Source organism: Ursus maritimus, unplaced genomic scaffold, assembly GCF_017311325.1.
Source record: "Ursus maritimus isolate PB19 unplaced genomic scaffold, ASM1731132v1 scaffold_21, whole genome shotgun sequence".
In the NCBI taxonomy this organism is placed as follows: Eukaryota; Metazoa; Chordata; class Mammalia; order Carnivora; family Ursidae; genus Ursus; species Ursus maritimus.
Genome location: NW_024424564.1, coordinates 49,627,766 through 49,640,933, shown reverse-complemented (window position 1 = coordinate 49,640,933; position 13,168 = coordinate 49,627,766). Strand labels below are relative to the sequence as shown.

General features: G+C 54.8%; 1 protein-coding gene across 2 annotated transcripts in view; it reads right to left on the bottom strand.

Annotated features, from left to right (window-relative positions):
• Positions 1–10,112, bottom strand: part of TEF (TEF transcription factor, PAR bZIP family member) — a 28,425-nt gene extending 18,313 nt beyond the window's left edge. Inside the window, exon 1 of one of the 2 annotated variants that reach the window (XM_008702953.2) lies at positions 9,957–10,112. In XM_008702953.2, the coding sequence (XP_008701175.1) occupies positions 9,957–10,023 (67 nt within the window). In that variant the 5' untranslated portion in view covers positions 10,024–10,112. Of the gene's footprint in view, positions 1–116; positions 223–9,956 lie in introns of those variants that run through there. The other variant, XM_040637597.1, reaches the window with a different exon arrangement.
• Between the last annotated feature and the right edge of the window lie 3,056 nt (positions 10,113–13,168).

Genomic DNA, 13,168 nt, shown 5'->3' with positions numbered 1-13,168 from the left:
GGGCAGGCGCAGCCTTCCGGGCCGTGATTGGTTAGGCCGCCGGGTCTTAGCGCGGCACGTGTGGGGCCAGGTGAGGAGCAACGCCGGAGGCCCCGCCCTGTCCGCCCCTGGGTCACCTGATTGGCGCCTGCTGGAGTCGGTGTCATGGGCCCTCTTCGGCCGCAGCCCCTTACCCTCAACCCGCGGTTTCACCTTCGCCTCCCTCTTCATAACCCCCGCCCTCTTCCCAGACCACCGCAGCCGTTCCCCCTTCCCTCTCATCTCAATCTCGCCACCTCCCGGACGCGCCACTGAAGGGAAGCTGGGCTGGGCGTGGCCACGCCGGCCGGAGGAGCCTATCAAATCGCCGGCTCGGGCCGCTCGGCCGTCCCCCTGCAGATCACGTGGAGCCGCAGCCGAGTCCAGTAGCGGGGGGGAGGGGAAGAGGAGGAAGGCGCGGTGCAGCCAATGGGGGGCGGGGGCGGGGCCCCGGGGCGGTGCACGAGGCTTAGCACGTGCGGGGCTGCGGCGGGAGGGGAGGGGTGGGCCTTTTTGTTCTGGGGACTCTGCTCCGGGTCGTGGGACAGGAACGCAAAACCCAGCGAGCTCCCCTCCTCCCCCGCGACCCAGAGGTTGGCTGAGGGCAGGGCCGCAGACGGCGACCTGCCCGGCCCGTTGGGTTGGCCCGAGCTAGCTTGGCCGCTGCTGCGGGGGAAGGGGAGGGTGTCAAGTTTCCCGCTGATCCCGGTTTCTGGTGCGGGTGTGGCAGCCAGATAAACACTAGCGTGGAGGGAGCATTCTTGAGGCCCGCGGGTGGAGAGAAAGGGCCGGCCCTGTGCCAGGGCTCGGGTACACGCTTCCGTCCTCCCACTTACTAGTTTATGACCTTGGGAAAGTCCAGTGGCTTCACTTGCGCCTGCTTCCTCATCCATAAAATGAAGGGGTTGGACTAATCTGTAAAATCCTAAACAGCTCTGCAATTCTGTTCCTCTCTAGGACTTACCCTTCCTTTTCCTAGGGAAAAACGAAACAAATCAAAATTCCTTTACACAGGGTACCGATTACACACTGTGTGGGAGAACGTTCTCTTAAAACACAAATACTCCCTGGGGATTCCTCAGGAAACCTGTAAACGTGTAAGCTGTGAGAGGGTACACAAATCTGGAGACGGTAGAGGAAGCTAATCCCAAACAGCGCCCAGAACTTTGTACCTCATTAGAGCACAAATCACACTCCGCGTTGCACCCAAACAGTACTAGACTCTCCCTGTCTAAATTCCCCGGGGTGGGGGGGCCGGGGCTTTGGCCTGTTTATCTGGTTTCTCACCAAGAGCCTGGGCTTCCAGTGTTCAGGCTGGGAAATGGCGGAGTGCAGGCCTTGGTGCATGGGATAGGTGCGTGACCACCAACACCCGCCTAGCTGGAACCTGTCCAGCTGATGCAATCAGAATTTTGCTGGGAGTTGAGGAGGAAAGAGAAGGTGGGCTCCTAAGCAGGCCTGGTTCGAAGGGATTCTGGGAGATGGCTGGGACAGGGTGATGGCATCTGACTCCAAATTCAAGTTCTTACTGCCACGCGCGTTGCACTTTGGTCGCATTCTGGCTCATACCTCCAGCCAATGGCTTCACATCTCCAGGCCTCCTTTCCTGGTATATCAAATGGAGGTAGGACAGGGTCTACCTTTGGGGTTTCCATAAGCCAATGCACTGCACAATTGTAAACCTGCAACGAATGGTAGTTTTCATAATTTTACTAAAACTCATGGGTACACATCCACTGCTTGTGGTGTATGCCAATTCTCTGTTCAGTAGAAATACTAAATTGTGCACAGAAAATCTGTTGACTTGTTGGTGGGAATTATGTATGTGGCTAAACAAAGATATCTTTAGGGGGCGCCTGGCTGGCTCGGTTAGTGGAGCATGGGACTCTTGATCTCAGGGTTGTGAGTTTGAGTGCCACATTGGAAATAGAGATTACTTAAAAATAAAATCTTAAAAAAAAAAAAAAGATATGTTTAGGAGAAACTGACCTAGAGGTTTTCAGAAACAAATTTCAAAGGGTAGCCCAAAGAAACGGACTTGAAGCTTTTTTAAAAAATGGCTGTCGTGGCCATGGAGAGACTTGCTGCATTGGAGCTGAATGTCTATTTTCTTGGCTAATGTGACATTACTGAAGGGGAAAACAAACGATTTTCAAGGTATTAGAGGAGGATTTGCGATAATTTAACGGTGAAAGTTATAACACTTTATTTATAACAAGGGTGGGTGTAGTAAGAAGGAGTAAAGATTCACATTTCTTTGTAAGCTACAGTTATCCAAAAGGCGTAATGCCAACTCCATTTACCACCCAGCCTGGAGCAACTAACCTAACAGGCAAGCGGCACTTTCGAGGAGCAAGACAAGCAGCTTGGGACTTTAAAACTCAGTTTTGAGGGGCACCTGGGTGGCTCAGTCGGTTAAGTGTCTGCCGTTGGCTCAGGTCATGATCCTGGAGTCCTGGGATCGGGCCCCGCTCGTGCTCCCTGTTCAGCGGGGAGCCTGCTTCTCCCTCTCCCTCTGCCCCTCCACCTGCTTGTGCTTTGTCTCTGCCTCTCTCAAAAAATAAAATAAAATAATATCTTAAAAAAGAAAACCCGGGGCACCTGGGTAGCACAGCGGTTGGGCGTCTGCCTTCGGCTCAGGGCGTGATCCCGGCGTTGTGGGATCAAGCCCCACATCAGGCTCCTCCACTGTGAGCCTGCTTCTTCCTCTCCCACTCCCCCTGCTTGTGTTCCCTCTTTCGCTGGCTGTCTCTATCTATCTCTGCTGAATAAATAAATAAAATCTAAAAACAAAAAAACAAAAACAAAACAAACCCAAAAACTCAGTTTTGATTCCATTCTCTTTTCGTGTCCTGACACTCCCCAGAAAGGTTTTTTTTTTTTTCCCCTTTCTTTTCTCCTGAATAACCACAGGGTAAATGGTGTGTCACAAACAGTGCAGGAACATTACAAACATGTCCTCTCTCGTGCTTGCTTGCAGGCTAGGAGGTTAGCTACGTTGTGAACTGGCAGCATTTAACAGCACCACCCTGGAGGCGGGGTGAGAACCATTACATTCTGGGCTGACATTACATTCTGGGTAACAGCCTCTGTCTACCCCGGCTCCTATCAATCAGTAAAGTGGGAATAACAGCGGGGCCTCACCCCTTCACACAGTGGAGGAATGGATGTTGTGAGAACTAGCTGATTTCCATAGTGTGTATGAGCCCTATGAAGAAAAAAACTCCCTAAGAAGAACATGTCATTACAGTTAAGACTTTCAAGGTATGAGGTGTTACCTCAGTGTTCTTTAGTGGTAGGGTTTCAACGCAATGACTTTTGAGGGAAGCGTTTGTTCTGGGGGGCAGTGGTGAATTTGTGGGCTCGGGGGCAGGCATGGGTTGGGTCTCCCCTCAGCTGCTGACTAGCCACACGGCCTTGGGCAAGTGACTTCTCCTAAGCCTATTTGTCTCTCAGAAACCCAGGTGGATATGCTTACCTCACAGAGCGGTTATGAGGATAACACGTGAGAAGCAATCTCAAGTGCCCAACCGAACAGCATGCGTCATGGAGTGGGTGGGCCGCCACCCTTCCCCTTCATTCAGGTGGTGCTGGGTCAGGAGTAGAATTATTTTGGGAGGCTGGGTTCTACAGCAGAGACACGGATCTGAAATCCATCTTCCTGAACGAGACTGGCTTGAAATTCTCTTTTATGTTTCAGAAACCTGCTAACCGACCCAAATTAAAAACTTGAGGGGTGCCTGGGTGGCTCAGTTGGTTAAGCATCAGTCAGACTTGATCTCAGCTCAGGTCCTGATCTGGGGTTCATGAGTTCAAGCCCTGCATGGAGCTCCACACTGGGCGTGGAGCCTACTTAAAAAAAAAAACTTGCTAACAAAACAAATAACAAAAAACAACTTAATTGAGCATATGCAGAACAAGTGCCTTACGTTAAGCCATGATGCCGATTCGGAGTATTATTATTTACATTTGAATTTCAGAGGAGCTACAACTCTAGCCGGGGAGCCTTTGGCCAGATACCCCACAAAGATCCATTTGGCCACATTGTCAGTATCCAGTAGGACAGCACCTCTTCCAATCTTCTGACTTTAGTGAGCATGGGGTGTGTAAGAACAGGACAATAAGAAGGTTTCCCCTGAGCTCTCACAAAGCCCAGTTATCTGTGGGCTTTGCCAGTACCCAGGGAAGGAGAGCACAAAACTTGGTTCAGGGTAGTAACTCAGTAAATATTTGTTGGCTCGCTTTGTTGGCAGGGCTGGTAGGAAGGTTGACAAGATCTTTCAGAGCCAAGTCCTATACCTTTGGAACATTATTAACATTGACTGACTTCGTGTTGGTTCACGGTGGAACCTGGAATAACAAACGTGAGCCATCCTTAGAGGCAAGTCCCCCAGCACAAGCCTGGCCCACAACTCGCATACCTGTGGCTGCATAGTTCTGGGCTGTGGTTTGCACCTTGGTCTCCGTGTGTTCTAGGGGAGAAGTGGTGGGTGGAGGCTCTTCACTAACTCTTGCCCATCTCTTCAGCATGAGTTTCCTGTTTGGCTTGCCTCTTGTCCACTCCCAGGGTTCGGATTACAGATGGAGAGCTGCCCCGAGAGTGCCATTTCCAGAGAAGCTATCACCTCCAGCCTATGCCATGTCTCCACAGCCCCTGACACCCACAGTTTCTCCAGTGCAAGCTGCGTTGATGGTGCAGTGGTAGGGTGTGGGCTCTGGAGTCAGACCATCTGGGTTTAATTCCTACTTTGACAACTTCCCTAACTGTGTGATCTTGAGCAAGTTACTTAACCTCTCTGTGCCTGGATGTCAAAAGTAAACAATTCGGGCATGCTGCTGAGAACAGTACTTGGCACCTAGCAAGCGCTCAGTTGAAGTTAACTCAGCCTAATTGCATTTTGGGTTGTTCTGGGAACACCTCATTCCTCCCCGCCTGCTGCTTCCCCAAGAATAGTCGGGGGAGGGGGGCAGGACTTGCAGGCAGGATAGAGCAGCTTCACTTTCCTTTAGGATCTTCAAGACCCTGCAGGTTCTCCCCTCCACGGGTCTCTCCAACCTCCCCTCTTCCTTCTCTCCCCCCTTGCTCACCTTCTGCAGCCACAGTGGCCTTTTATTCCTCAGATACATGTCTTTCCTGACCCAGGAAAGGGCCTTTGCAGGTGCTGTTCCCTCAGCCTGGAAGTTCTCGGTGTTGCTCTCTCCCCTTCACTCTCCTGGCCTCTGCTCCAATGTCACCCCCTCAAAGAGGCTGGCCCTGACCCTCCTCACTGCTGACTGTCGGTCTCTCCCCACTGGAATGCAAACACAGGCAAAGGGGCAATGTTTGGGTCGTTCACCCCCGAGCCACAAGTGTAGGCAATGCTCACTAAGCGCCTGGATGACTGAAGAGATCCTGGGGGATCTGGTGGGAAAGGAGGAGCCCGGCAGCAGGCAGAGCTGGGTTGGAAGCCTTGAGAAGTACGGGCCTTCCCTCTCCTGAGCACCCATCTCCTCGTCGTGGAGTGGATAACGATACCTCCCTTGCAAAGCCACTTCACAAATGGACACGAGAAAGCTCACACTCGAGAACCGGTGGCTCTTAGAAGCAGGATTCATTCCTGTGGCAGCCTAGACTTGGGTCAGGCTCGTGGAGATGCAAAACCCTGTACAAGGGGCACTCCTGGACATGACTGTCAGTTTCTGGCACTCGACAGGAATGAATGGATCACATATCTCAGATGGGTGATGGTGGGGAACAAATAGAAAAGAAGGCTCCGAGTCCCTAATGTGGGAGCCAAGAAGAGAGGCTGGTCTGCACAGTGGCCTGGAGGGGAGCTGGTCCCTCCGAGTGCATGTCCTCACCATTTACAAGCGGTAGGATTAAAGGAGCTAACATGCCCAGTCACCTTGAAGACCCCCCCTCTGCTTCCTTCTCCCTGAAAGCAAACTTCACGATTTCTTAGTTTCTCTCTGGTTCCGCCGGGCTGCGAGTGGAGGCGACCACACGGACTTTCCCTGAGGCCAAGCTCGGGACAGCCCAGGCTGCAGAGTCTAGCTCTTCGCCTGCTTAACTCAGTCCTCCAAGGGGAGGATGCCCAGGCCCTTCCTGCGCACCCCTGCCTCTGCCCTAGCAAGTCCCACTGGATTGCAGCCTATTATTCATCGAGCCCTTGCTCTGGCCAGCACAGAGGGCACGGGTGGGTGCAGACAATGTCACCATGCCCCAGGAGCCTCAGCACGCGTTTCCAAGGAGACAGCAGTGTGTGTGCATGTGTGTGCGTGTGTGTGCGTGTGTGTGCGCGCGCGCACAAATTTGCAACATCCAGTTCTTTCAAGGAGAATCTCCGCAGGTTGGAGGGTAGAAAGGGGAACGGAGGGTCCGATTACAAATGTGATGTTGGTGGAGGGAGCATAATGCCAGGCCCAGCGGCTCTTTGTCTCTCACAGAGAAAGCAGTGTAGCACTTCACAGTTTGCAAAAGCTTTCCCATAGGATAAGTCATAGAATCCTGGCAACACACCTGTGAAGCAGGTCTGCTTTGTACTTTGTACAGATTGGGGGTGGGGGGTGGGGGCTGTCAAGGATACCCTGCTGGGTGGCCCACAAGTGATTCTAGTCAGAAGCTCCCTGAGGCGGGTACCCTGCCTGCCCAGCTCCAAGTGAGGGCCTTGTTCAACCTCCAGGTGTGGGTTCATGCCACATAGCTCCCTGCAAAGGAGGCTTAAGCAACCAAAGCTGGCAGAAAAGTGGAGGGCCAGCCTCTGAGCACAGCTGAGGCCCCATGGGAGGAGGGAAGGATAGGGTGTAAAGATCTAACAGTGTGGCTGAGAGAAACACGGTCTTTCCAGAAGCTGGAGAAGAAAGTGAGAGAATGCACAACCTGGAACAGAATCACCTCTTGGAAGAGGGTCCTCCAGGGAAAGAGCAGGAGTGAAAACAAGAATCATCCTTAGGGATCAGAGACCAGAGGCAGAGGGGAAACAGAGTCAGGACTCGGGGTACAGACCCCCTCTTTTGCCAGACATGGATTTGTCTGCCCTCAGGAAAGTCAAACTGGTGACCAGAGTGAGGGGCCACCAGGTGACCATTGTGACCTGAAGCCAAGGGAGGCTCGAGCCTGGTCAGCTCTGCTAGAGGAAGTCTGCTTGTCTAGGGACAGGAAGGAAGTGGAGGTCTGCGCAGGCTGGTGGGAGAGGCCCAGGGGCAGCAAGAGGCAGAGGGACCCCAAGGCTGACTCTCGGGGAGCATCTCTGAACTAGAACACGGAGTGAGAGGCTGCAGGGAGAGCAGGGTCTCAGGAGAGCACACCTGCGATTTCTCACACTCTGCACGGGTTGCTTCTAAAATTCCCTCGCACCAGACCCAGGATATGCTCTGCACGTGACCCAGATGTGTGCTGAAGCAGTCCCTGGGCTGGAGAAAGTGGGGAGTTTGTAAATAGCCTTCATTTCCCTGTGCAGAAACCACCCCTTTCACACCAAAGCGAAGGGTGAAGAACAATCCTGAGGGCAGGCCTGCTTTCTGGGGCAACTAGCTGTTTCTTTCATCTTCCTCCCATTGAGGTCAGAGGCCAGGGTCGGGGGACACAGGGGGAGAGACCTTATAAAGTACTTGCTACATGACTGCTGGAAATTCTAGTTCTGTGTGGTAGATGTATTCTTTTTACCAAAGGATATTGGTTTTCAGGTAGATACATTTATTTTTATAAAAGATATGAAGAGGGAAACCTGGCTGGCTTAGTTGGTGGAGCATACGACCCTTGACCTTGGGGTTGTGAGTCGGAGCCCCACGTTGGGTGTAGAGATTACTTAAAAATAAAACCTTAAAAAAAGAAAAAAAGCCGGGGTGCCTGGGTGGCTCAGTCATTAAGCGTCTGCCTTTGGCTTGGGTCATGATCCCAGGGTCCTGGGATAGAGCCCCGCATCGGGCTCCCTGCTCAGTGGGAAGCCTGCTTCTCCTTCTCCCACTCCCCCTGCTTCTGTCCCCTCTCTTGCTGTGTGTCTGTGTGTGTGTCTCTCTCTCTGTCAAATAAATAAAATCTTTAAAAATAAAAAGCTGTGGAGAGTCTGGGAGCTTTGGAAAGTTGGGGGCAGTCACGAGTGAGGTCTTTGTGGGGTGCACTAATCCCTTTAGCTCTTCAACCTTCATCTCCTCATCTTATCTACCCATTGGCATCTGTCATTCCCATGGGACCTCATGCTTCTGACCCTCAGCGAGATACCACACGGGGAAATGATAAGAGGTGGCATGAAGCTCTGGTTCATGACCCTTGGACCAACCCAGCCATACCAGACAAACCGATCTTTAGTCAGAACTCGCCAGCTCTTGGAAAAGCTCTGCCTCAGAACCTGGGCAAGTCCCCTCAGCTCTGGACCCCAGCTTTGCCCATCCACAGTAAGCAATGGGGAACTTCCCGGCAGTCTCCGGGACCAGCTGGGAGCCAGTGGCCAGCAGCTGCTGCCACATTTCAAAAGCTCTGTTATCCTGGTCCAAGGAGCAGCGCCCTGAGTCGCCCTGAGAAATTTTCTGCCCCGCTGAGCGCTGTCCCTGCAGAGCTGCTGGCCACCCAGCTGCTCCCTGTGCAGGCACTGGGCCATCCTAAGATACCCTACCTTCCTTGGGTGCCTGGACCAAAAAGGGAACCCTTTATCTCTAGCTTTTGGAAGGACTTCTAGCTTCACCCACCCACATGGCCCTTCAGAGATGGCAAGAAAGTCAGCTGCGGCTTATCTGCCAGGCTGAGTTGAGGGTTCCCTGAGAAGATGGGTTTCTCCTGGTTAGCAGCTGGGGGCCTGAGGCTACGAAGGCATACGAACTCCTTCTAGGATGCCCACCTCTGGGGGTGGCCCGGACGGCCCCAGTGTTCAAACCACAGGCTGTGGTCTGAGGGACCTGGGCCCAGAGCTCTGTGAGAGAGCCCGCAGGGACCCTGCCCGGAGCTCAGGGAGCCACCTTCTCCCCTTGGGGTGAGAAAGAGGGCAGAGCCTGTGGTGTCTGTCCTCAGGTCCCAGGGTTTGGGAATGGCTGAGTCCTTCAGAAGTCCTGCGGGGACAACTGGGCTCTGGTGATGAGACAGATCAGGTGCCAGCACAGTAGGATGAGGGAGAGCCCGAGAAAGGTCCCCTGTGGGGACACGTGGGGCTCCTAAGTCAGACTCCGGCAGCCGCAGCCAAGGACAGCCGGGCTCCTTTACAGGCGCATGTGAATTTTAAGCCCTGAGGACCTGGGCGTGAGCCCCTGACATCTTAGAACAGGAGAGATTTGGAGAAATATGTATCAGGAGGGAGCACGGTGAGCAGGCTGGCCCCCAGATCTAGCCATGGGCTTGTTTCACAGGCGGAACTCAGGAGACACCTGGTGCTGGCGGCTGGCTCTGCCCCTCTGTCCACGCCCTCCTCTGCGGGCTCCCCGGCCCCGTGTTTGCCTGTGTCTCCTAGGAACCGGGGCTGCGAGCCTGTGGTCCTGTTACATAACAGCTTCCATCCCATCCAGGGGTTTAGCCCTCCAGCGAGCGGGAGCTGAAGCCGGCGAATGGAGGAAGGAGGAAAGCCTCTTTTCCAGACACAGGAGACTGCCCCAATCGGCAGTGGCTGCCAGCCCGCCGCACCCCAACACGCAGAGGGAGGGAACTTGATCAACAGCGGTCAGGGCATTCTCTCAGCAGGGCGCTCTGGTCCTGCCCTGGCCCCACGTGAGCACAGCACCTGTCAGTGGCCACACGCTGGCCACAGCTTCCCAAAGCGAGCAGGCCTAGGAAGCAGCCCCGGAGTTACCGTGGCGCTCCTCGCTGTGTCCCGCTCTGCACCCAGCCCTCCTCCTGCCCAGGAAGGGGCCAGGGGCAGACCCCTCCCGGGGACCCTCCGCAGCTTGGAGATGCCTGTCCTGCCACTGTACCTGTGACTGCCCCCCCCCCCCGGGCACATGGGCAGCCAGCCAATGCAGGCCACCCCCGTTCCTACCTGTCCTCTTCTCTGGCCAAGGCAGAGAGTGCTCCAGCAGCGACTTGAGGACCTCAGGCATGTCCATGGCAGGGCCACTCCAATCCGGTCACAGCTCGACACGGCCTGGCAGGAGGTGCTTGCTTGGGGAGTTCAGAAGCAGCTAGAGAGGCAGGAGCTGGCCCGGGAGCCGCAGGCTCTGGAGGCGGGCGGGGCGGGAGCCCGAGGCAGCCAATGGGCAGTAGGGGCGCCGGCCCACCCGTCCACCCCCGGCTCGGCCACCTGCCAGCTCCGGCTGCAGCCAGGCCTTCCCTTCCCGCTGCCTGGCAGGGCGGGCCTGGCCGTGCGCCAGCCGCAGCACGTGGAGCCACCGCGCCAATCCTCTGACAGAGAGCCCGGCCTGTTATCTAACTTTGCAAAGGGAAGTTCTTCCCCAGGCTGGGAGCCATAACCAGGGCCTGCCAGGTGAGAACAGTGAGATGGCTCCACGCCCACAGCAAGCGTGCACTGCACACTCAGGCACACTCGGCCGAGGGGCCGTGGTGGCCCAGTGCAGCAGAGGGCAGGGCGGGTCGTGGAAATCAGTGTGGGCCGGGACCTGAGACCCGGCACCCCAGGCAGCTCAGTACAAAGGACATACTATGTGTCGGCACACACAAGCACAGGAAGGGAACTCACACATTCACCTGCAAGCTGGTGAGCCTCGAGGGGTGCTGGGCATGTTTCGACGCTGATACCTATACGCTAGGCACTTGCGTCCCGCAAGGCACGCAGGTTTGCATGTGGTGTGGGTAAGTGCGGCTTTGCACCGTCTGCAGAGCCTGAAGCCTGCTCTCCTAAGAGAAGTGAGAAAACCTGCAGCCTGGGATTCCTTTGGTCTTCCGGGGAGGGGGACAGAGGCAGGTGCCCAGCAGACAAGCCCTGGGTGGGCAGGCAGAGCAGGCACCCCTGAAAGGGAGGAGCTCTGCAAACCTGGCTTAGACTTGTCTTGGGGGACGTCCTGCTTCCTAGCCCGTCCTGTGGACCGTGGTGGCAATTGGCTGTTTGCTCTCTGGCCCTCTCACCAGGACATTGGCCTCTGTGATCCCCAGGCCACCTGAATGTGTGGTCAAAGCCAAGGTTCTGTGTCCCGGCTCCACTGAAGACCGACATCAGACTTGGCTGGCGGGGTGGGGGTGAGGGGAAGGTGTCAGGCTCTTGATTCTGCCACATACTGAGGTGGGATCTTGCACAAGCCGCACGGCTCTTCTCAGTTCCCCAAATCTCAGTTCCCAAACTCCTGTGCGGCGACCTCTAAAGTTCCCCTCAGCTCTGGCTCCATGTCTCTAACGCTCCAAATTTGATGCAATAAGCATTTGGTTCCCCGCATGTAGATGATTTCTAGGCAGTTCTTCACTGCCTTCCAAAACTCTATTTTGTACAGAAGCAAAAAATTCTCCAGGAACCTCTCTGGCCTCTCTCTTCCCAACAGCTCTCTGCCTCTCCTCTAATTACTCTCCCTTCCTCCCTAATAGCCCTCCCCAAACTATGCTCTTTCCCCCGATTAATTAAAAAATAATTTCAAGTTTTGAATACAAAAAACATTATGTGGCACAAAGCTCAACACTTTTGATTTCTATTCCTGTCCTTCCTCCCCATTCCTCTTTCTCATAAGCATATTTAGTTTCTTATTTATCCTTCCAGTGCCCTTTGCTTCCGAGACCCTGGATGCTAAGGGTGAGGCGGGCCTGGTGTGCTGGTTGCCTCAAGCTGACCTGGGATTTGCAGGCTGGGGCTGACTGAANNNNTCCTTGGCCCAAGAACGCACTCAAGTGCTAGACTGGCTTACCACAAAGGTGGAGTGGGAAGGTGACCACAGAGCACGATTCCAGAGGCAACAGGAAATGCCCTACGTGTCTCAAAAACACCCACCTGCCGAATACCATTTCATCCTTGGAGATCCATTCCTGTGAACTCTCTGCAGAACTTTCTTTCTTCCCTCCTTCCTTCCCTCCTTCCTTCCTTCCTTCCTTCCTTCCTTCCTTCCTTCCTTCCTTCCTTCCCTTTCTTTTCCCTTTCCCTTCCCTTTCCTCCCTCCCTCCGTCCCTCTCTCTTTCGTTCTTTCAGATTTTATTTATTTGTTTGAGAGAGAGAGAAAAAGCATGAGTGGGGGGGAGGGGCAGAGGGAGAGGGACAAGCAGACTCCCCGCTGAGCAGGGAGCCCAACCTGGGGGTCCATCCCAGGACTCCGAGATCATGACCTGAGCGGAAGGCAGACGCTTCACCGGCTGAGCCATCAAGTGCCCCTCTGAAGAACCCTTTCATTGTACAAATGAACTAAGCGTCTAAGACCGTAAGTGCGTGCTTAGTGTGTACCTGGCACCAGCTTAGACCTTGTGAGGGATTCAAAGTTAAGTACCAAACCCGGCCAGGCAGGTCCCTACCCTTAGGGGATTTTCATGCAAGTCAGTCCACGTGGCACCCCTACTCTGCACCTGGGGTGTCCAGCTGGCAGTGTCACCTATGGTCACACAGGAGCCGCATCAGCGGGTTGCTGGGTCAAGTGGCAAGAGATAGGGAGAGGGGAGGCCGCATAGAAACCTGGAGATATTTGGAAGGGGCCTCAAGGCGGCCATGTTGGGACTGTCTGCACTTCTTGCGTTTCCTGGCTCCTAGGTCTGACGCTGGCTGCAGATGGCTCCCCGGTGGGGGGTATTATGTGGACCCAGTTTCTGGCAGAGCCCTCAAGGGTTTTCTCTAGAGAGGTGCAGAGCTTCCCCCCACCCACCTGCAGGTCCCTGACAGCCACCCAACCTGCCCAGGTGGCCCTCAGAAGCAGCTTCCCCAGACGCAGGGAGGAGCCTGCTGGGGCCCCATGGTGGTGGCGTGCTCACTGCGGCCCTTCCCACAGGAGTGACGACCAGAAACGGACATGTGCTCACTAACTGGAGGCTGCTCAAGCCAGCTCTGGCCCCTTGAGGGACGAAGTGTCGGCCACTGACCGTAAATACCTAGCTTGCCTCAGGGCTTAGAGACGCACATGTGAAATACAATAGAAAAAGAAAGATGCAGGACAGTAAGTGCACATTGCAGACAGTGATACAATCTTTCTAAGCGTCTAGTCCAGTTTCACCTCCTTCAGGAAGCCCTCCCTGGATCTGGCACCTGGAGTACCCCCCCGCCACTGTGCCTGCCCTGCATTCCTACACTCTCCCACGGCCAAGGGAAGCCACGTTTCTTCAGTAACCGTGTCC